General features: G+C 41.8%; 1 protein-coding gene across 2 annotated transcripts in view; it reads left to right on the top strand.

Moving 5' to 3' along the window:
* The window catches only part of syn3 (synapsin III), a 125,353-nt gene that overhangs the window by 23,680 nt on the left and 79,458 nt on the right, over window positions 1-22,215 (top strand). For both annotated transcript variants that reach the window (XR_014797274.1, XM_084909099.1), the window contains exons 3-4: window positions 1,989-2,046; window positions 15,470-15,561. Coding sequence is in view for 1 of the 2 variants with exons in the window: in XM_084909099.1 (XP_084765225.1) it covers window positions 1,989-2,046; window positions 15,470-15,561 (150 nt within the window). In the remaining variant the exon portion in view is untranslated. The remainder of the gene's footprint in view (window positions 1-1,988; window positions 2,047-15,469; window positions 15,562-22,215) is intronic.

Below are 22,215 nucleotides of genomic sequence, written 5' to 3'. Positions count from 1 at the left end.
AAGAAATGGCTAGAATAGCCGGATTGGCAAAATCTACACTTTGGTAAATCCTGAGAATCAAGGGAAGCGCTGGTGAACTTGGTGCAAAAAGACCTGGATGTCCACAGAAGAAAACGGCAGCGGATGATCAAAGCAGATAAACCCCCTCAGAACGGCCAACCAAGTGAACAACACTCTCCAGGAGGTCTGCGTATTGATATCCAAATCTACAATAAAGAGAAGACTGCATGAAAGTAAATACAGAGGGTTCACTGGAAGGCACTCATAAGCCTCAAGAGCAGAAAAAAGCCAGCACAGTTCTGCAAAAACATTCTTTGGACAGATGAAAGCAAGATCCACCTCTGTCAGAATGATGGCAAGTAAAAGTTTGGAGAAGGCAGCTCATGATCCAAAGGATACCACATCATTTGTAAAACATACCAGAGGTAGTGTGATGGTTTGGGCGTGCATGGCTGCCAGTGGCACTGGGACACGAGTGTTTACTGATGATGTGACACAAGACAGAAGCAGCCGAATGAACTCTGAAGCGTTCGGAGACAGACTGTCTGCTCAAATCCAGCTAAATGCAGCAAATTGATTGGGGAGTGTCTCATAATACAGAAGGACAATGATCCTAGACATACAGCCAAAGCAACCCAGGAGTTTATTAAAGCAAAGCAGTGGAATATTCCAAGTCAGTCACCTGATCTCGACCCAGCATGCATTTCACATGTTGAAGTCTAAACTTCAGACAGAAAGGCAAACAAACAGCAACTGAACGCCGCTGCAGTCAAAGCCTGCTTGAGCATTAAAAAGAAGGAAAGCCAGCGTCTGGTGATGCCCATGAGTTCAAGACTTCAGGCTGTCATTGCCAGCAAAGGGTTTTCAACCAAGTATTAGAAACGAACATTTTATTTTCAGTTATTACTTTTGGGCCCCTGAAATAAAGGGATTGTGTTGAAAAATGTTTTAGTTCCTCACATGTTTATCTTTTGTTTAACCCACTGGATTAAAGCTGGAAGTCAACGGCATCTTAGTTGTTTCATTTAAAATCCTTTGTGGTCATGTACAGAACCAAAATGAGAAAAACGTTGTCTCTGTCCAAATGTATATGGACCTAAATGTAGCTGCTCTCTTTTTTTTAGGCTTTTTTTAAACTGTGTTGTTTTTTTAAACCGGTTTAGCCGTGCATTGTACATTCAAATTAACCAAAGAGAAAAAGTTCACGTTTCACTTTTCTGTACACAAACATCTTGAAATAGCTCACAGAAGCCACGTGCCTCTTGGTAAATCTAAATTCTGCAAGTCTGATAGGACAAAGTCTGATGGGATGTAAGATAACTCTTCTGGTAACTGGAACTCAATTGTGTCAGACCTCAAGGAAACGGCTGCACACCAGGACAGGATGATTCCTGTTTTTTTCCTGTGTGACTGTCACGTGACTTCTAAACTTAGTTTAGTGAGTAAGTGCTCGATATGTAGCAACCGCAGTGCAGTTTCACCTGCTCTACAAACTGCTGCCACAAACACATGAGAAAAAGCAACACACAGCTACTCATTCATTGTGCTGCCTTTATTAAAAGCACTTTTTTCCACCCTTACCCAAGGGATTGTGTTTACTTGAAGCCCCGCAAGGTCAGATTCTGTAATCATGGAAAATGTGAGTCATTATTTTGCCTACTTGCAAGGTATTTTGGAAGGTCTGTTGAAATTTCAGCCCTCTTTCTATCAAATAAACAGAAAGATATTTTAAGGTTGTTTTCACTGCTAGGAGTGTTTAGAGCACGTACATTATTCTGCAGGAGAGGAATCACAGTGCATATGACCTATAGTAACAAATCATTTTGTGTTGGAATAGTGATTTATACCCTCTGAGTATCGGCTGAAATCAGAATTCCACTGTAGAAATGCCAAATGTGCATAATGCAAACAAAATAAATCATCTGATATGGATCAAAAGCAAATCTATTATCATTTCTTTTACAAATTCTCTCTTTTATTTCATCTAGGGCCAAGTATTTCCGAGGGAAAAAGCTGAACGGGGAGTACGAGATCCGTGTCGAGCAGGTACAGTGTATTTAATAACGCTATTCTTTACTATTTTAAAGTCATCATTGATAGCTATTGTGTTATGTACTCATTGATCCTTTAAACATAAATATTTTGCCTCTTAACAGCTTCGTACTGATTGCGCAGCAACATGTCACTAACTTTGTTCTTTGAAAATATTTGTAATAAATGATATGAAATGATTTACAAAATGTTTGGATTTTTATCTGTTCAAAACTTCGAAACCAAAACTGTATAATAATGAATAATGCACACCAAGGTTATTGTCCATTTAATAAGAATGTAATAAATGTTGACAGATTATGGCAATCCTGACGAGCTACATGTCGTCTTCCATTTAAAGTTTTTGTAAATCATCATTTTGGCACTTTGGGACATGTGTGCAGTGATCCCTTGTTTATCGCAGGAGTTACGTTCCAAAAATAACCTGCAACAGACGAAATCCGCGAAGTAGTCAGCTTAATTATTTTACAGTTATTATAGATATTTTAAGACTGTAAAAAACAAAAAAACAAAAAAAAAACACTACACACTTTATACACTTTTCTCAGACAGACATGAACATTTTCACACTTTTCTCTCTTGTTTAAACACTCGCAAAGTTCAAACCTTTGTAGAAAAACAAGTCCAGGATTATAAAATGAAACCTGTATTTTTCTTTCGAACATGAGGGTTTGAGGTCTTACTTTTCAGATGTTTTCTTCAAGCTAAAACTGCACCGCTAGCTTAACGGCTAATTTAAGTTAATGAAGTTGTTCTTTGTCTTAATGGACACTTAAAATTTCTTCTCAGTCTTGAAATCTAAATGATAAGAGTTTTTTTTTTTTTTTTGTTTTTGTTTTTTTTAATTAACAGCGTATAACATTTAAGTGAATGCTTTAGTTGTTTAGGGGAAAAACCTCCTAACGGTTCCACTCATGTTTCACCATATTCAATTATTCCTGTAAGGAAGAAAGCTTACGTTAATTCAGCACAGTTATGAAATTACCGCTTATATGTCTAGACATGCGGTATTTACAGTGTGTAGATACCATCTAATTTACCTTAAAAAGCTGTTCAGTTTGACATGTGCAAGCCATTGTTGAGACTGAAGCTGTCTTTGAAATGGAGTGGTGTGTTTTTATGTGAGAAGGGAAAGAAACCGCAGAAAGCTGGAACGCTGATTTTATAGCCTGTTTGCTTTACTCTCAACTGTTGTGGTCACATCCTCCTTCCAGGGCGGCGTGGGAGCTGGAATGAATCAACACTTTCGTTTGAAAATTGATTTTTCTTTTTTTTAATCTTGCAGCCTCATAATTATTGAACTCCAATAAAAATGCAGCTGATTTAATAATAAGCTCCCTTAAGAGAATAGTGAGGGTGAAGCGGCATATGAGCACCCCTCCACCCCCCACATAGCTCAGCTATAGCTTGAACTGACCTACTTGGATTTTGTTCGACCCTCTTTCCTAGAAGCCCCCTGCACTGACAAATGCAAGTCGGTTGCTAATTGCCTTCAGCAGCCAGATTCTTCATCGGCTGTTTGGAGCCTCAGAATGATGGAAACACGATCTCTGTGTGAAAACTTTGCGACATGCTGTGATGAACCATTTTAGGGAACAACAATAAAAGCAGAGAGTCCCACTGCACTGGCTTCTGCTCTCTTGAATTCCACTGTTGTTGGCTTTTTATATAAATGTCCTTTCTTGAGTGACTTTGGGCTTTGGGGAGGCCAATCAATGTCTGATAGGTTTCCACTGTGTGTTTTTCTATCCAGGAATGTTTTTACACACTGCACTGGGAGTGTGTTTGGGATAATTGCTGTTGCCAGTCAAACACTTTCCAGATGATATTACTTGGCAGATAAGAAAAATCTAACTGCACTTTTCTGCCTTCATATTTCCATCCAGTGTGACAGTTTGGGAGCTGAAATGCAGCTCCACACCATGACAGAGCCTCCGTCATGTTTTACAGGTGGCTCACCAGTTCTGATGGGGCTTTTTGTGACCTGTGATCGACTGAAGGGCCAGATGCATCTCTTAGGTCTTTGTTGTATTTTTTTTTTTTGTCATTTTTGAAGAACATGACTTTTAGATGCTATTCAGTTGCTTCAGATTTAGTTTTTGGGGCCTGTCACTTCCTTTTTTGTCCTCCGCTTGTTCAGTTTCCTCAATTTTCTTTAACAAAATGTACACCATGCCAAGATATGTCAAGTATTTAGCTAATAGCTCTTTGGGAATCACTTTGTTGGTGCAAAAATACTTTTTTTATGCCTGTCAAACTGTTATCTTTGGCACTTTTACAACTAAAGAAATGGGAATAAATGGTGTGACGGGCTGCTAGTGACAAAGTGCCTAAAGATACAATTTAAATTGGCTCTTTGCTAATTTGTCTGCTTTGTATAGACACAGCACTGGTAAAAAAGGGGGCCAATGTTCAAAGTAAGAGCGGCTGCTTTGAAAAATTACAAGACAGTGTGGCTTTTCAGAAGCAAAACATAAAGAAATCAAGGGTGGCTCAAGATTTTTGCCCAGTACTGAAAATAGCTTCTTTGTTTTTTTCACCAGAGTTGAAAGACAGCTCAACATGAAGGCCGTTTAGGTGCTCCCTGAGCTGTTTTTTCTCAAATCTCTGCTATAATGTAATTACAAACTGCATGCCTTACATGGATGGACATTTAGTTTGCTAGTTGTCATGCATCATGTTCATGCTGGTTAAGCTTTCTAAAGCAATGCCAAACCTTCATAACTCTTCTCTGACTTGCTTGCCGCCATATAAGGTACCATCTTTAGACTCGCAGAGCACACACTCACCACAGCGTGTGATGGTGCACTAAAGGAGGCCGGATGCCAGTCTCTATGAAAGAGAACCAGGAGAGACTGGCTTTGATTCTCAGATGTGATCTCTCATTAAAGTGTGCTACCTCTTATTTACACGACTCACTTCGAACTTCAGTTTAGTTGATGCTCACAGCCCCGTGTACACTGGCTAATCCCATTTTTCTTTTTTTAACCACTAAACAGATGCTTGTGGGAGTGCTGCTGGTGGCTTCTTTGTGCTCCTAAGTGACTCATAAAACAAGCTTGAACCCATTGCTTTCTCACAAAATCATTACATGCAGCTTGTTCAGTAGTATTTCTTGATTCTGTTGGGGTTGAGGGTAACTGTAAGTCAGCATACCTTCTGGATTACAAACACAAAAAACAGTCCTGACTGCAGAGAGCCTGTTTCTGTGTAACTTCTTCACTGCACTTGGCAGTCATCGGGCTGGGAGTTGTAGATTTCTTTCTTTCATTGAAGCAGTTAGACAGCACAGTGGCACAGTGGTTAGCACTGTTGCCGCACAGCAAGAACGTCCTGAGTTCAATTCTCTCTGTGTGGAGTTTGCATGTTCTCCCTGTGTTTGCATGGGTTCCCTCCGGGTACTCCGGCTTCCTCCCACCATCTAAAGACATGCAGTTTGTGGGGATAGGTTAATTGATTAATCCAAATTACCCATAGGTGTGAATGTGAGTGTGAATGGTTGTCTGTCTCTGTGTGTTAGCCCTGCGACAGACTGGCGACCTGTCCAGGGTGTACCTGTGAAAGCTGGAATAGGCTCCAGCGCCCCCCGCGACCCTGAATAGGACAACCGGAAGCGAATGGTTGGATGGATTGAAGCAGTTAATTCTGGTGCCTTAAATTTTATATGCTGTTGGAGATTGATCGTAAGCTGTTGTGGGCAACCGTGTTCAATCCTCAAACACTTTACTGCGATCACTCTCAGACAGATTGTCTGCCTTGATCTGACCTCATCATTAGCATCCTCTTCTGTCACACCAACCGTCTGCATGTCTTCCTTCACCACATCCATGAACCCCTCTGTGGTTCTTCCTCTTTCCCTCCTGCTTATATTGAGCATCCTGTGCTCGGTGTATCCATATCCCTCCTGCATGTCTCAGATTTGCCTCTCTGAGTCTCCACACTGCTCTACCCGAGCTGTCCCTGTGATGTACGTTATACTTATCCTGTCTATCGTGCTCATTCCCACTAAAACTCTTTATCTCTGACACCTCTAGCTCCATCTTTCTTTTCAGAATCAGAGTCAGAGAAACTATTAATCCCAGAGGGAAATTGTGTTGTCATAGCAGCAAATATATAACAAACATCAAGCACTCATATAAAGTGAGTGTAGAAACAGAGATATTGACAGATAAATATTAAGATAAATAGATCAATATAGAGATACAGGTATAAATATACATATAAATATAAAGTGACAGGGTGCACTGAGGTGTGATTAATTCTGTTAATGTCTGACCCAAGTGGATGAATTAAAGAGTCTGATGGCAGCAGAAGGAACGAGCTCCTGTAACGTTGCCTCAGACGGCGAGGTTGAAGGAACCTGTTGCTGAAACTGCTCTTCAGATTGTCCAGTGTGTCATGGAGGGGTGGGAGTCATTGTCCACGGTTGCCAGCAGTCTGTCACTGATCACCTCGTCCAGAGCGGCGAGCTTCGCCGACAACAGACCCGGCCTTCCTGATAATATTGTTCAGTCTGTTTGCGTCCTTTGCTTGATGCCTCGCCCCCTGCACGCCTGGCGTGAAGATGGTGCTCGCAACAACAGACTGATAAAACATATAGAGCAGCCAGCTGCATACATTAGCAGTATTTGAGCTTTTGTAGAAAGTAAATCCAGCTCAGACCCTTTTTGCAGGCAGCGTCGGTGTTAGCAGACCACTGCAGCCTGTGGTCCAGTTGATACTTATGTAAATGGCCTGTATTTGCATAGCGCTTTACTTAGTCCCTATGGACCCCAAAGCACTTTACACTACATTCAGTCATCCACCCATTCACACACTGGTGATGGCAGCTACATTGTAGCCACAGCTGCCCTGGGGCGCACTGACAGAGGCGAGGCTGCCGGACACTGGCGCCACCGGGCCCTCTGACCACCACCAGTAGGCAACAGGTGAAGTGCCTTGCCCAAAGACACAACGACCGAGACTGTCGGCGCCGGGGCTCGAACCGGCAACCTTACGATTACAAGACGAACTGCCAACTCTTGAGCCACGATCGCCCCATATTTTATATTGTGAATATTTCAACATCAGTCCCACCAATGCAGACAGGGGAGGATCGGGATCTGTTCCTGCCAAAGTCCTCCACCAGCTCCTTTGTTTTGGCCACATTTAGCTGCAGGTGATTCACCTCACACCACCTCACACACCGATCAGTCAGTCCTCTGTACACCTCTCCACACTTCCAGTAATGGCTGTGTCATCAGAGAATTTCTGCAGGAGACGAGTTTCTTTGATGTACTTGAAGTCGGCTCTATAGATGATGAAGAGAAAAGGGGAGAGCACAGTTCCCTGCATTTCCATCCCAATCTTTAATCACTCTAACCTGTTGCACATCCTTAGTGTTCGGCCTCACATACAACTCACTACAAACCATTTCCTTTGCAACCCCCCGCTGAACATTAATGAAATTTGCTAAATACTAAAAGGGTCAAACCAGTTATGACAAAGGCTCGGTAATATCTACAGATTTCCCAGATATTTCTACCTCACTGTGGTCCTGTCTAACCAAGCAAGGCCCAAACAGGGAAACATCAGAAATCAATTATATCCCTAACATAACCCCGTCTTCTGACCTGCGTCTGTATTATATCCTTCATAGATGTTAACTTGAGGAGTTTTATCTCGCAGTAGGTGGCTGTAGATTATTCGACCCTCTGACTCAGTCAATTTGTTATTTGAACACTTGCCTGCTGTTTTACATTTAGACTCAAGAGCTGTGTTCATTCAAACGAGTGGTACATTCCACAGATCTTTGGAGCTTGTGGGATATCCATCTCCTACAATGCCTTTTGTATGTGTCTGAAGGGTCTTGGATGTGTTGCAGCCTTGTGGCAGTGCCAAGTTTAAGACCTTGTCATTTAGTTTCTCATGCACTGGCAGTTTTTTACCGTGCCTGTTTCACTTTTAGATATTTAGAAAATTCTGACAGTCTGCTGCAAGATTTTTGTAAAGTTCAACAGCTACAATCAATGTTGATCACAGACGTAATGACACCCAACAACAGGCTGGCAGACAAACTGCCTGTTTACTACCCACAACTCATAAACACTGTAATTTACACAATTGGACAGATTAAACAGAACTGAAGAGGTCTGTTGTTTGCAAAAGAACAAGAGGCACTTCTGTAGGGTTGCCGGCTCATGTGTGGTTTGGGTCGCGCGGGGCAACATCTGCTGAGCAGGCATATGACCTCAGCGCCGTCCACGCTCCTTTCTGCTGCAGTCATGGCAGCTCACAGGCAGTTGGCTGTATGTTATCCGTACCATTTTTTGGCTCGTGCTTGCCCGTGACATAGGGCATGTGAGGAGAGCTTTCAGAAGACGGATGGTTTGGTGTGTAACTTGCTGCCTTCTGTTGCTCCGTTGCACTTAGCATCTGTCGTGAATTTCAGCCGTCAGTGCCTCAGTGGATTATTTCACTGTTGCACAAGGTGGTAGCTATTAACAACAAATACCTCTCTGTGGTGCATATGAATAGTCCACTGTACTTCAGGCTTCTCAATTGCATCAGCATGGGATTCAGCCGAGCTTATCGAGAACGACGAAAACATTAAACAAAGTATCTGCCCCGCAACTACTGCATGTTCCCCATGTGCTGAGTCAAGTCACGCAGTTTCTGACTGCGGCATAAAACTGAACAGCTCGACCTCAAATAACAAAAACAGCGCATCACATGCCAGATATTGTGGGATTAATAAAACTGCTATATTTATGTGACGTTTTCTATTTAGAGTTGTGTTTAAACTAGGTTTCAGTTTGTCAAGGTTTCCCCCCATTGAAACCAGAGATGTAAAGCAAGAAAAGAAGCAGTTTGGAGCAGAAAAACATCTATTTTGAGGTGAAAAGAAATCGCACAATTGGAGCTGGGGATAGTGAGAGGCAGTTTTTATTCACTGGCAGAAAACGAACTTAGAAACACAATACATGAGCACTAGAAACAAAACCAAAATCCAAACTGGGAAGGATGATCTCAACTGGGAGTTCATGACGTGGCCTGACATAACCTGACAAAACATGACGACTGAGGAACACACAGCTAACACGGAGGACGCGTGGGAAAAACACAGGGCTTAAATACATGCTGGCGTAATCAGGGAATGGGAGACAGGAGGGAAACACAGCTGGGATATTGCACTCATGACGAGACACTGGGAAGCAGAACTGAAACCATAAACATGGGACCAGGACTACCAAAGTAAAACAGGAAACTGAGACAAAGCACCAAGATGCAGACTAGACACTAAGACGTGGAAACACAGAGATGATACAAAACAGAAACCGCAATCCGTTCACCAATAAAAACAAAGCATTGGGTCCAAGACCAAGTACCGTGACAGTTACTGAGACTTCACCGCTTACGCTTAAGATGACAGTTCAGTTTGTCTTGGAGACTTGCGAACTTAAAGACCCAAAATTTCGATTGCACTTATTACACTTCAAATAAATTCAGACAATTTCAGCTTTGATACTTGAACTAATCTCTGGTTTGCTCCTTCAGTCAAAACTGGAAATCATGAAATATTTTATGTAAAAGTTATCAAATGTTTTCACCTTCAAGAAAAAAAAAAAATTGTCGTTCTGCACATTTTTGCAAATCAAAGATTTAGGTGTAACGTGGCTGGTCCGTTTAAGTTGTTTTTGACTCAGGACCAAGCAAAAGGCACCTTTAACCACGTGAAAGTTAATAACCTTCCTTAGTCCAGATCTAAAAATACCAACAAAGATTCCAGATGAGCTGCTGTCAGATGGTGTTTACTGTAAACAGTATCCATGGGTTAATGTAACTTGGCAAAGTTGACAGAGTGCACAAATAAATACTCCTTGTTGCCTTTCACCACAGCAGTGTTTGCCTGGTATGAGACTTTATCAGTCAGGAAGAGGCTGTATCTGATTCAAAGGCCTGTTAGACGTTAGCTGTGTGCTAAAAAGTTTGGATTACTGTGATGAAAGTAGCTGTGAGTAGAGGGAATGACAATGAAACTGAAAGTGCAGAAATTCAAACAAGCTTAAGTAAGCAAGATTTGTTGATCTCAGCTTTGAGCCATAGTTAAACTTAATCGTAAATCAACTTTCTCCCCAAACTGTGTTTCTGCTATAGCAGTTTGACTGCACACCATTCTTAATTCAGCCTGGATGCAGGTCAACAGATGAGAAGAATCAGTTCTGGAGGCAGTTGTCCTGTGTATCACTTCCTGTTTTCCTTTCCCAGGGCAAGAGCTGTTCCAAGACAAGTGTCTGAATGTGGTACCGTGATGGTAACCATGGCACTGTGAAAAGCCTCCTGCCCTGGCTTCTGGGCCTGTGCCCTGTACCAGCTTCTTTATCCATTACTACCCAGTGACACTGGCTGTTAGCACTCCTTTTAAATGTAACCAGCCAATTGGAGATGGTGTGTAATTCTTGAAGCTTGCCAAAATGTTGCCCACTCTCTGGTTTTATCAGGTCGCCGCACAAGCCACTGTAGGCCCTGGTGTTTGGGATGGGATTTGTTTAGAAGCAGCACGGTGCATTAGTGCGTACATGTGCATGGGAGTGTCACGCAGTCGGTGTGCATTTGGGTGTGTTGTGCATTTAGGAGCCTTTCTTGACACGGCATGTGCTGCAGAGCACACAGATGTTTCTTTTGGGAATGGGTATCAGTAAGAGGGGAGCTGAGAAAAGAACCAGAGCCAAATACATGTCCTTCAGGCACAGTGAGCATGAGTGGCGCCTCGTTGTCCCTGAAATAAGATTATGGTATTTATTCGCCCCCTGCTCTTCCTCTGAGAGTGCAAAACAATAAATAAAGAGGTGGGTGTTTCTTTTTTTTCCTCCCTCTCGCTCTTGCCCCTCCACCCCCTCCCCCACCCAAAAAACCTGAACAGTTTTGTTACTCAGCAAATTCTTTTTAAAGGAAGTTTACTCCCCCATACAAGGTTTACATGGGCCACAGAGCTATCCTATCCTGATAATATTCCTTTTTATGTAGATGAAAGCCCATGTGAGTCTCAATAAAGTTTGGCAACGCCAACGATGAAAAACACAACTTGAGGATGTCCAGATACCAATTTGCTTAACTAGCAATGCAAGCTTATTTGCTTATTAAATTACACAAATACTGGACTGAAAATGAGTGATGAATCCACATTTTACATTTTTTGGTTAAAATCACCATTAATATGTAAGAGAAAGGTATAACCATCAAAACACAGTGGAGGCTGTCGTGTCTTATCAAAAGTGATGGAAGAATGAATACAGAAAAATACTGCTCTGGAAAGCAACTGATTGATAATAGCTTCATGTTTCGGTCTGACAGTGATTCCAAATCTAGTTCCAGTCCAGTAAAAGCAAACCCGGATAGAAAAAGACATAATGGGACACTATCAGTCATGGACTGGCCTCCCCAGAGCCCAAACCTTAACATTATGTAAGCAGTGTGTGATCATCTTGACAGAGACGTTGACTTTCAAGCTTGTTAGAATTGTAAACTAAATCTGATATTGACTCTTTTTTTTGTCTGTATTGTTGTCTGCCAACACCTAAGAGGAAATGTCTTAGCTGCTAAATGTCCAATTGTGTTTCTGTAATGTGTAATGAATTTGGGATTTTGTAAGAGTTCTACACTGGTAGAATAAAAGCAGTCTACCAATGACAATGTGAATAAAGAAAAAAAATGGTTTGCTGACCATTCTTGCAGTTAACTACAACTTTCTCCAAGCTGTGAACTGTGACATACCTTAATGCAGATCTGTCAGACCAGCTGCAAAGGGTTTCTTGCATCTAACAAGTCCATGATTTAAACCGTCAGCCCTCGAGTCATAAACGTATTTGATTAGCTGAATGCCATATGTCATTAGCCATGTGCTGTACATGTGTGCTGGGATTTATTCCAAAGGCCAGATATGACTGTGGGAAGGTGTTTTTCACCCCATGAGTGTCCTTGGGAAACATTTGAATTATAAAAATAAGAAGAATTTTTTTTTTCAGAATAAGAATAATAGTATCTTCAAATGGTAAATGGCCTGTATTTGTATAGCGCTTTACTAGTCCCTAAGGACTACAAAGCGCTTTACACAAGCAGTCATCCACCCATTCACACACACATTCACACACTGGTGATGGCTTTGTAGCCACAGCCACTCTGGGGCGCACTGACAGAGGCTTCAGATGTAGCCCATTCGGTGTGCTACAGTTTGATATACTTTCTGGGTCCGGCTCTCCAGCCAAAAGCAGTGTTTTCAGTATCTCGTCCTCGTGGCGTAGTCATGCAGCAGTTAAAGCAGAGCTGAGAACCAAACAAACGCTTGGCTCTCCGTTTGACACTTTTGTGAAATAGTTATGAAATGGTCGCTTGGTTATTATTTCATTTTTGCTCACCGAGCCACAGCCAAGCCACAGCTGGCTTGGGATTAGCATACCAGGAAATGCAGCCGTGTTTCCTGTGAAATGTGGCGCTCGAGAGTCGACCACGTCACTTCAGATTGACTTTTTGCTTTTCCACAGAGAGCAGGCTACTTGTTTAGGGCCCATTTAATCCACTACGCGAGTGTCATGTCTCATACTTGAAACTGATGTGACGACTACCAAACGGCAGTGTTTCGTGTCTGAGGTCAACCGACTGCTGTTTAGTGTCTCTCCAGGGGCGTTCTGTACCTGCGGCAGATGGAAGTTTACAGTGACACAGCTTGACAGACTCTCCTCTGAGGGAAAGCAGAGAGCATGTTCAGAGTGAGGAATGAGGTCTGACAAACAGGCTGGAGCTGCATATTTAGGGTGTAGCTTTGGTTATATTACGCAGACATATTGTTTCTGCTGTACAATGCAATTCAACTCTTTATAACTGACTACAGTAGCTGTAGGGGCACCAATGACTGTAAATATGCGTTGTGTTTTTTAAGTGGATATGATGACTGTATTTGTACAAGAAGGTACAGCTGGAGAATTTTTAGCTAATCCTAGTTAGCATGAGTAATTCACAATTATAAACACAGAGGTATTAATGTTGGCTAGCAAAGAACAGACAAACTTGCTCAGGAGGTAGAGAAAGTTATCTACGGACTGGAAGTTTGGTGTTTTGGTCTCTGGCTGATCCAGTTTGTTTGCCAAAGTCTCTTTGGGTGAGCTACTGAATGGCAATGCCTCAAGATACTCTCTGAGGCATTCGTCGGAGTATGAGTGCATGTGAATTGGATGAATGAAGCATGTCGTGCACTTAGAGCTTTGCTTTGAGTGATCACGTAGAGTAGAAAAACTACATAAGAACTAGTCCATTTACTATTTAATTAGAGGATATGGGAATTCTTGGGGAGAACATGAGGCCCGAGTGGAGCTGAACCACAGTTTGTGGTTGATTTTTAAGTCCTGGAGTTTGCCATATGGGTGAATGCCACAGTTGACAGTAAAGGTCTAAGCATAACTTCATAACCATTCGTCTAATGGTTAGAGGTAGATATACACTCAGCAGAAACTTTAGTAGAAACTGGGTTGGATCCACTTTTGTCTTGGCAGAGATTCAATAAGATGCTGGAAACATCCTTCAGAGATTCTGCTCCATATGGACATGATACCATCACACAGTTGTTGCACACCCATGATTCAAATCTACTGTTCCACTCACGGTTGCTCTATTGGATTGAGATCTGATGACTGTGATGGTTATTTGAGTACAATTATTATTTTGAACTCTTTGTCGTGTTCAAAAAACCACTTTGAGATGTTCTGAGCATCGTGACCTGGTGCAAGATGGATATACTGTGGTCATAGAGGGAATGGCATGATTAGCAAAAATACTGAGATAAGCAGCGGCATTGAAATGATTCCGACTTGGTAGGAAGAGGCCCAAAGTGTGCCAAGAAAATATTTCCCACACCATTACACCACCAGCAGCCTGAGCTGTTGACTGAGCAAACAAGGCATGCTTTCATGTTGTTTATGCCAAATTGTGACCCCACCACAGATATTAGGTCACCAAGGTCTGGACCTCAGTAATTTCTCTTCCAAAACAAGACAATAAAACTGAGACAAATCAGTGTTCATTTGCCACATGAAAATTTTATGAAGTCCTTGCCTGTCCTACTGTCCCTCTTACTGGAATGTATTGAGAAGGTTAGGTTGATAAATCACCCACAAGGAAGGATAATAGGTTGATTTAGGAACGATGGGCGAATCAGAGGCACAGTGGGGCCAGAGCCACTGAGTAAGTAACTTTTTCCTTTGTGCAGTTTTAATTTCAGTATTTACTTTCAGTATTATGCTATACATATAGCTCACATTTCTTTTTACTCCCACAAAAGAAGGAAGATGATAAAATATAGTTTTTTACAGCTTTCAAAATTTCTGGTTTTGATTATTTGCAACTCTAGGAGCCCGTCTCCTCTGAAGTGTAGCCTTTTCTGTTGGTTATTAGAGGTGCTTCACCTTAAACATAAGATATTAGCAAAAACAAATTTGGACCTCATTGATTTCTAAACCTGAGCATGATGCTGAACGTGACCTGCACGCACAAATCCAAAAGGCACATTTGTTGTTGTTTTCCCATTTTAGCAGGTTTGCCTGGGTTTTGTGTAAGTTCTGGTCTACAAAGAGTTTCTTTATGAGCTTTTCTTTGCCTGCATATGTGCTGAGATCATTCTCTGATGGTTGGAGCTTGTTTGGGGAAAGGAAGGTCTGATGTACCTCTGACCAGCATCACTGAATGGTGCAGTCAGAAGTATGCGCACACCCATTAATGATGTTATGGTATTCTGGCACACTGGAGTAATTTCCTATTTCCTCATTGCTGTCTAGCTGCAACAAAGTTTCTTACTATTTTTCTCATTTCTTTAGGAAACCTTGAGAAATCCTTTGTAGTAACTTGGTTATCAATCTGACAGAATTACTCTTACTCTACTCTGAAATTTGGTCCAAAGCAGTAAACATGAATAGATTTATGGGCTGTTGTGACAATCAGTACAAGGACATTTGAATCATCCCTCCCAATCGTGCACAAAGTCCATTCCCAGAAGTCAACTGTCGCCTTTCCTTCTGAGTATTTCTGGAAGTTTGACTGAGTCATTAGGTAGCCAGGCTACGGCCTTTCACAAGGCCCTCACTGTCCAGGAGGCCACTGACTGGGAATAACTCAATTAGCCTTCTCTCACCAGCTCACTTTGTCACTCTGTATTTTGCTCATTTCCATGCAAGTGCAGAAATGTAAAATGGAGGTGAAAGAGTGTGTTGCAGCACTATCTTGTTGGTTCTTGGTACTTTTCACAAACAACATAAAGTCCAATTTGAATGCAGTCTAACGCAGTGTCCATATTTCTTCCAGCTTGCAGACACTGATTCAAAGGGACTGTGAAATGCTCTGTTTGTGCATGTCGTTGTATGATCTTGACATGCCTTGTCTTCGTTACCCCTAGGCAGAGTTCTCAGAGATCAACTTGGCTTCCTACGTTAACTCGGGATGTATGGTGGACATGCAGGTCAATAAAGGTGGCACCAAAGTGATCAGGTAAGACACTCGAAGGGAAGTCGTTTGAGGCACTGGGCCATCCAATATATACTGTGCCACAGTGAGCCTGCACACTTCTTTTCTCTCAGTGCTGTTAAGCATGGCTCTGTGTTTCAACCCCCCTCCCCCGGCATGAGTGAGACTCTATAAAATCAATGCTTTAATGCGATTTAGCCTTTGAAAAAAACTAAAAACGGCTTGCTTACTAATTTTTATCCTTGCAGGAAAATCTGTGTGACAGTGGAAAACTGTTTAATCTTTTCACTTTGGTCACAGTTTTCATGTGCTTTTGAGCTTTCTTTTATCTCTGGCTCTCACAGCGTCACCGTGAGGTTTTTCCACCCTGCAAATGCATGTTAAACAAGCAGGAGTTGTAGCTAAGTGACCGAATTAGAACTCGGGAAAAACTGACGGTTGCTATCAATCTACTTGTACTAGTTTTTTGCATAAATGTTTCTAAATAACATGTAGACCTCATGTTGCTTTTATTTCATGAAACCTTTCAGTACAGCTGTTGTGGGCTGATGATGGTGACAAGTTTGGACTCCACACAAGTCACGTCTTTGGTGTTTTTAGTGACGTACTGAGCAGTTGGGTCAAAAATGAAAATATTAGCAAACTTTTCATTCTTTAGCTCGCAAGAATGGCTTCTCTTCCTGTAGTACTGGTTACATTTTAGGAAAACTTGCACACAATGATCAACGAATGGCTCTTGACTAGGGATGGGTATCGTTTAGGTTTTATCCGATACCAGTACCAAAGTACCAGTACCGGTACTTTTGAAACGGTGCTGGTGCTTAAACGGTGCTCAAACCGGTGTTTAAAGAATAGAGAACACAAAATTTGTCCAAAAACCTCTCATGTTCAGCTGGTTTTTTTGTAAAAAGATAACAATGTTAGCCTTTTCTGCAGCTATGGGGCATATATGGTATCACTCTTGGCTGGAAGCAGTGCTTAATCAATGGAAAAAACACAAACTTTGTCCAAAAACCTCTCATGTTTAGCTGTTTCCCTCTTTTTCTTTGGTCATTTTAGCCTTTTTGGCCAGGGTGAAGGGAGTATCTGCCATCAAACAAGAAGACAGCCGCATGTAACTACGACGGTGTTTGTTAGTTCACCTTACATGCATTAATTTAATAACGTGGTTAGCCTACTCAACGTAAATTACACACGAACAACATTAAGCTACTCACGCAGAGAAGAACGGCTGCTGCTGCCATCATCATCCGTCATCATTTCTGCTACACTGGCAGGGCTAGGGGCCAGGACTCTCCTCTTCGGGTTTTTGGGGGATGTTGCTAACTCCGGGTCCGATAACAGGCACCACACCCGCAGTAGATGTGCTCGGTGTGAGGTCTCGCAGCAAGCTATCAAATACGGAGCATTTCTCGGCTTTTAAAAAAATGTGTCTATGCGTCGCCAGGTGTTTCAACAGATTTGAGGTGTTACCTCCTTTGCACAGTATCACAGATCACCTTAAAGCACTTGTTGCAGGCTGCTGAGTTTGCATCTTTTGCTGTGAAGTACAGCCAGACTTTGACCGCTTCACCTTGGGCATTTTTAATCTGTAGCTCTGCTCTAAAAGAACGTACGTATCTGGGCCCACCTACTATCCTCGGAAACGTAAAATGATTGGCTAGAATCTAAAGTGTATCACAGCTCAGGAAAAAAAAGCGCCGAAAAGAAGCACCAAAATATGCGCTGCTTTTCGGTCTGGTTACTACCGTTTATGTCAGAACCGGTGCCATCATGGCACCGGATACCGGTACCCATCCCTACTCTTGACCAAACGTTTTTGTTCGATGTCAAGGCCATTTTTGTTGTTTTATCGACCCTGTTCCAAGAATCACAAGAATGGGCTCCTAAAAGAGTCGGTCTGGATTATGATTAATTTCATAAATGAAATGTATGCTGTGAGATAACGTTGCCTCCAGTCTAAACCATTTCCACATGGGACAGGATTTAGTCTTAGTCTTAACTAACCTCTAGAGACCCATGTACAAGGATGAATCCAACTTAATTTTAAGTTAAGATATTTTGCTCATACATGCGGTTCTATGATTGCCGTTGTTGATATTACACCTCTGTCTACTTATTGTTCTTCCGTTTTACGCCTTAGCTGTAAAAGCCTGATAGTGTATCCTTGTTTCCCTGGCGGGTAGGCGGGCAATGCGGACACATCGGTTTGAAAATGCAATAACTTCAGAACAAAGCAATGTAGAACTTTCAAGTTGACATAATAGGTGTGTACTAAAACTCTCAGAATCTTAGTGACCTCAAGGTCAAGGTCAGAGGTCAAGTTTCCTATAAGTGTGGTAACTGCGATAACTCCAGAAGGACGTCACCTAGGCTTTTGAGATAGGTACCCCCTCAGGTACCAGCAGTGGTACCTGAGGGGGTACCAGTAATTTCAGTTATTACTCTTCCTGGGTTTTAGCTTGGATGGCACTAATTGGCTAATCATTTGTCTTTCTTAGGCAATCATTGGATCAACCAATGAAGTGGTCTGAACCCAAGCAGTGCACTTTAGATGGTAGTTAAAAATGTTACTTTTCCAATGGACTTTTCAGCAATTGGACTGCACTGTTTCCAGTCCTAAGCAAAATAAACCAAAACGTAGGTACTTCCTATTAGCTGCTAACATCCAGCTAATATTTAGCAGCAGTGGAGCAAAATGGGAGTCGGAGGAGACAAAACAAAATGATAGTAATAACAAAATGATATTAATAATAACTATCGTTGTGATACTGTAGCTATAGAAAATTTAAAAATGAAATAAAATAGTAGCAATAACTGTACGGTGTTTTATAAATAATTACATTTAAAATAAAAATAAAAGAGAATCCTTAAATGTAACCTAAACTGTGCAAAATCATCCAAAAAGAACAATTACATGTGCGCATTATACACACAATATCGATGTTTTATTTTTAATTAGCAGCGTTACCATCTATGTTTGTTATCTCATTAAATTAATTTTCCTCTTGAAATATTTTTGCGTATGGGGAGTTATGGGAAGAAGCCTGACCATGTTACAAATCAAGTGAGAATAACTGCCGACCGAGAAGGCGAATGGTGCTGATGTTACAATGCCACCTGTTGTCAGAGTTGACACTGAGGTTATTGTGGGAGTTGAATATTTTTCATGATGTTGCTGTAATGGTGGAGAAGCCAAATTGGTTACAGATGGTGTTACTGCTGCCTCGCTCACAAACACTGACATTCACTGCCAGATTATTTGGGCTTAGCTTATCATTTATTATTCTGAATCTTATTCTTGTAACTCAAGAAGCCATTCTTAAGGAATGACTTCTTGACAGGGAAACTAAGATACGGAGAAGGCTGTGTTATGGTTTGGTGCTGTATACCAGCGAGTGGTGTTGGAAATTTTGTCAATTATGAATGCAGGAAAGTACTATCCACCACGGAAGTCGATTTACTAAGGAAAGAGTGATTGGCAGTGGCATGATAATGGCTCTAAACACACTGCCCGTGCAGAAAAATCATACCTGGATAGAAAAAGACACAGAGGAACAGAATCCGTCAAGGACCGGTCTCCCCAGAGCCGGGACCTCAATATTATTAAAGCAGTGTGGGATCGTGTTGACCGAAAACGGAGCAAACTCCAAAGAAGAGCTTTTAATGACCCTCAAGAAGTCTGAAGAACTATTCCTGAAGACTTTAAAGAAGATTTAAAGAAACAAAAAGAAAGCTAGCCTAAGAGAGTCCAGGCTGTGATACAAGCCAAATGTGGAGCCGAATATTGACTTTCAAGCTTGTTAGAATTGTACAAATCTGTGGATTTGTGCATATTTCAATAGATTTCTGCACCTGTTTCCCATTTTGCAAAATAGAAAAAAAGAGGGACAGCCCAAGGTTTTTGCACAGTACGCTCTAAGCTGTAGAAGATGGACTTTACATGTTGGGCTTATGTGGTATAACAAGGCAAATAGCCATTGAATGTAACAAGCTCTCTGACCTGATATATCCATGTGCATGAAAATGAAAGATATTAATCAGTTCACTCATGGATTTATTTGGCTCTTTAGCTCTTTAATCTGTTTTTATCTCTTAAGAGTTTCAAGTTTGATTTGATAGTTTAATATTTGAAGTGTGGCGAGAGTTTTCATGGAAAAGAGACTGTATCTGAAAACAACATGTTTGTCATCTGGTGAGTTTAGAGATTAGATTAGAGATTAGCAGGGCAGTCATGTAATCTTTAAACTGTCTTTATACTTTCAACTGGGAATGCAGTAAAACCCAAGCAGTCAGCAAAATTACAGATGCTGACTTGAATTGACTTGGATGTCTAAAGTGTACACTAGGAACCACCAGGAGTGAGGGCTTTATTAGAGGGTATAGAAATACAAAGTGTCTTTTAAATATTTGTCTTTGTCTTTGTTGTCAGCGTAACCCAAACAATATCAGTGCTGAGATGCATTTAAATATTAACATGAGTGATGAACACACACTTTTTGTTCATATGACCTCATCCATCCATATTCATTTGTTGACTCCCCCGATCACACTGAAATCTAAAACAAGCTAGTAGTAAAACACTGTAGATTTAGATGTAATCGATTACATTTTATTGAGCTATTTACAGCTGATTATAACTGTTTACAGTGAAACAGTGAAGCAAAATGGAGGGACGGAGGGAGGCTAAAGGGTATTGTGTAAGGAAAAAGGGTTGGGGGGTAAAGGATCAAGGTGTGATGGGGATAAAATGGAGGAGATGTAGGATTCTGGTTTACTGTCTCCTGAATCCTTCACACAGTGTTCTGGATGTGGTGGAGCAATGGGAGAGCTGGTGCTGGAGGATAGAGGCAGTTTCTGTGAGGGATGAGTTAGGGGACAGATGGAGGAAGGTGGAGAGGGGAAACGGTAGGAATCAAAGTTGCTTTCTCCACACTCCTTTGTGCCTCCTTCCTCTTTCATTGTCTTTCCTCTGCATTTTCCTCTTCCCCCCATCTCCCCCAAGTCTTTCTCTTCCTTTCTTTTCCTCCTCTCCTTCCTGCTCCTTTTTCTCCACCTTTTACGCTTTCTGATTTTTGTGCCACGACCTCCTCCTGCTCCTTTTCTAAAGTGCAAGCTGTTTGACAAAAAAAAAATCACCAAGGATTCTGCATTAAACTTTGAAACATTCTGAAACCAGCTTTTGGGATCCAACAGAACATTATCGTGAAATCAAACGATCAGCTCAGGCTGCGCACCTGAAGCTGTTGGATCCTGCTGATGAAGAGTTTTGTGCCTTTTTCTTCCTCTCTTGCTTTTCCATCTCACTGATTCCCTTCATCCAGAAATTCTCAGAGAGAATGTTTCTCTCGTTGTCCTCCTTTTGGACTTTGGTTATGCAGGATTCCTCCTGCCGAGCGACGTTATCTTGAAGAGCAGCACAGGCGTCGTTCCATTCTACTTCTTTTCTCACGGTGGACGAGGTCAGTGTGTGCTTTGACCCGAGGTGTTGGTTTTTCACAGATTTTTCGTGGACCTCGTCTTTTTGTGTGAGGTTGTGGAGCTGTCTTACCTTTGTTTTATGCCCATCTTCTTGGATAGCGATCTTTTCTTTGGTAAACCTGCATCTCTTAGCTCTTGCACGGTTGCTGATTGTAGCAGCTGGTTTGTGGGTTGCTGCTGACTGAGTGCAGTGTTGTCTCAGCTGATGCTCGCTGTAAAAGGCAACACAAATGTGAACTAGGCCTAAAGCCTGAAAGCATAAATGTAGCTATTGCAAAAATCCAGCCTAATTCTTATCATTAGATACACATAAAAACACAATGTGTCTACTTATGTATGCACCACATTCACTCCAGCACGCCACGCTTGGTTATAGGACCTGCTGTTATCCAAGGACAGCAATTGTTGCTGCCAAATGGGATTCTTAGTCTTCTTATTTCCACACTTACACGGGTATTTTTTTAAATGTGGATTTTTCCAAGTTTGATTTGAAACTCAAGAAATGATCTCAAGTGATTTCAAGTTCATGGCAGAGCGACAGGTGGCGCTATAACGCACACTGTGAAGAAATGTTAGCCAATCAAAAACCTGCAAATGATAACATGGCGCGTAATGTGACATCACAAAAGGAGCTAAAGGCGCGCACCTTTGAAGTTGGGGAATTAAATCTCAATTTTCCATATCCTCATGTAAATGCAAAAATGGAGTTTGGGAAAATCTTCACCCTGGTAGATTTTCATAAGCGATCCAAAATGTTTAATTTGCATTTATTTACACTTTCCACGACACTTTTGCCACTGCACTAGCAAAGCAGGATAAGATGCACATTGGCTTTGACAAGATCCTTAACCAAGATCAAGATTTGGCAAGAAAGCGATGACGCCAACCTGGTGATTTAGCCAACTGAACCTTAGTGTCCAACAAATGCAGGTAGGGGCACGTGATTAGTCTTGGTGCTTTATGAACTTCCTGCCTAAACATAGGAAATGTTAAGAATGCCGGTCTGGTGTCACGGTGTGAGGACAACAACCCTCAACACTGATAAAACAAAGGAGATGATTGTGGACATGAGGAAGAAGAAGAGGCCTCACCAGCCGTTGTTTATCCAGGAGTGTGAGGTGGAGAGGGTGAGCAGCTTTAGGTACCTGGGCGTCCACATCAGCGAGGACCTCACCTGGACACTGAACACCACACAGC

This window comes from Perissodus microlepis, chromosome 17 (genome assembly GCF_051167445.1).
Source record: "Perissodus microlepis isolate ML-2025 ecotype Zambia chromosome 17, ASM5116744v1, whole genome shotgun sequence".
NCBI lineage: Eukaryota > Metazoa > Chordata > Actinopteri > Cichliformes > Cichlidae > Perissodus > Perissodus microlepis.
The sequence above is the reverse complement of the archived record's forward strand: the minus strand, read 5'-3'. Positions and strand labels throughout refer to the sequence as shown.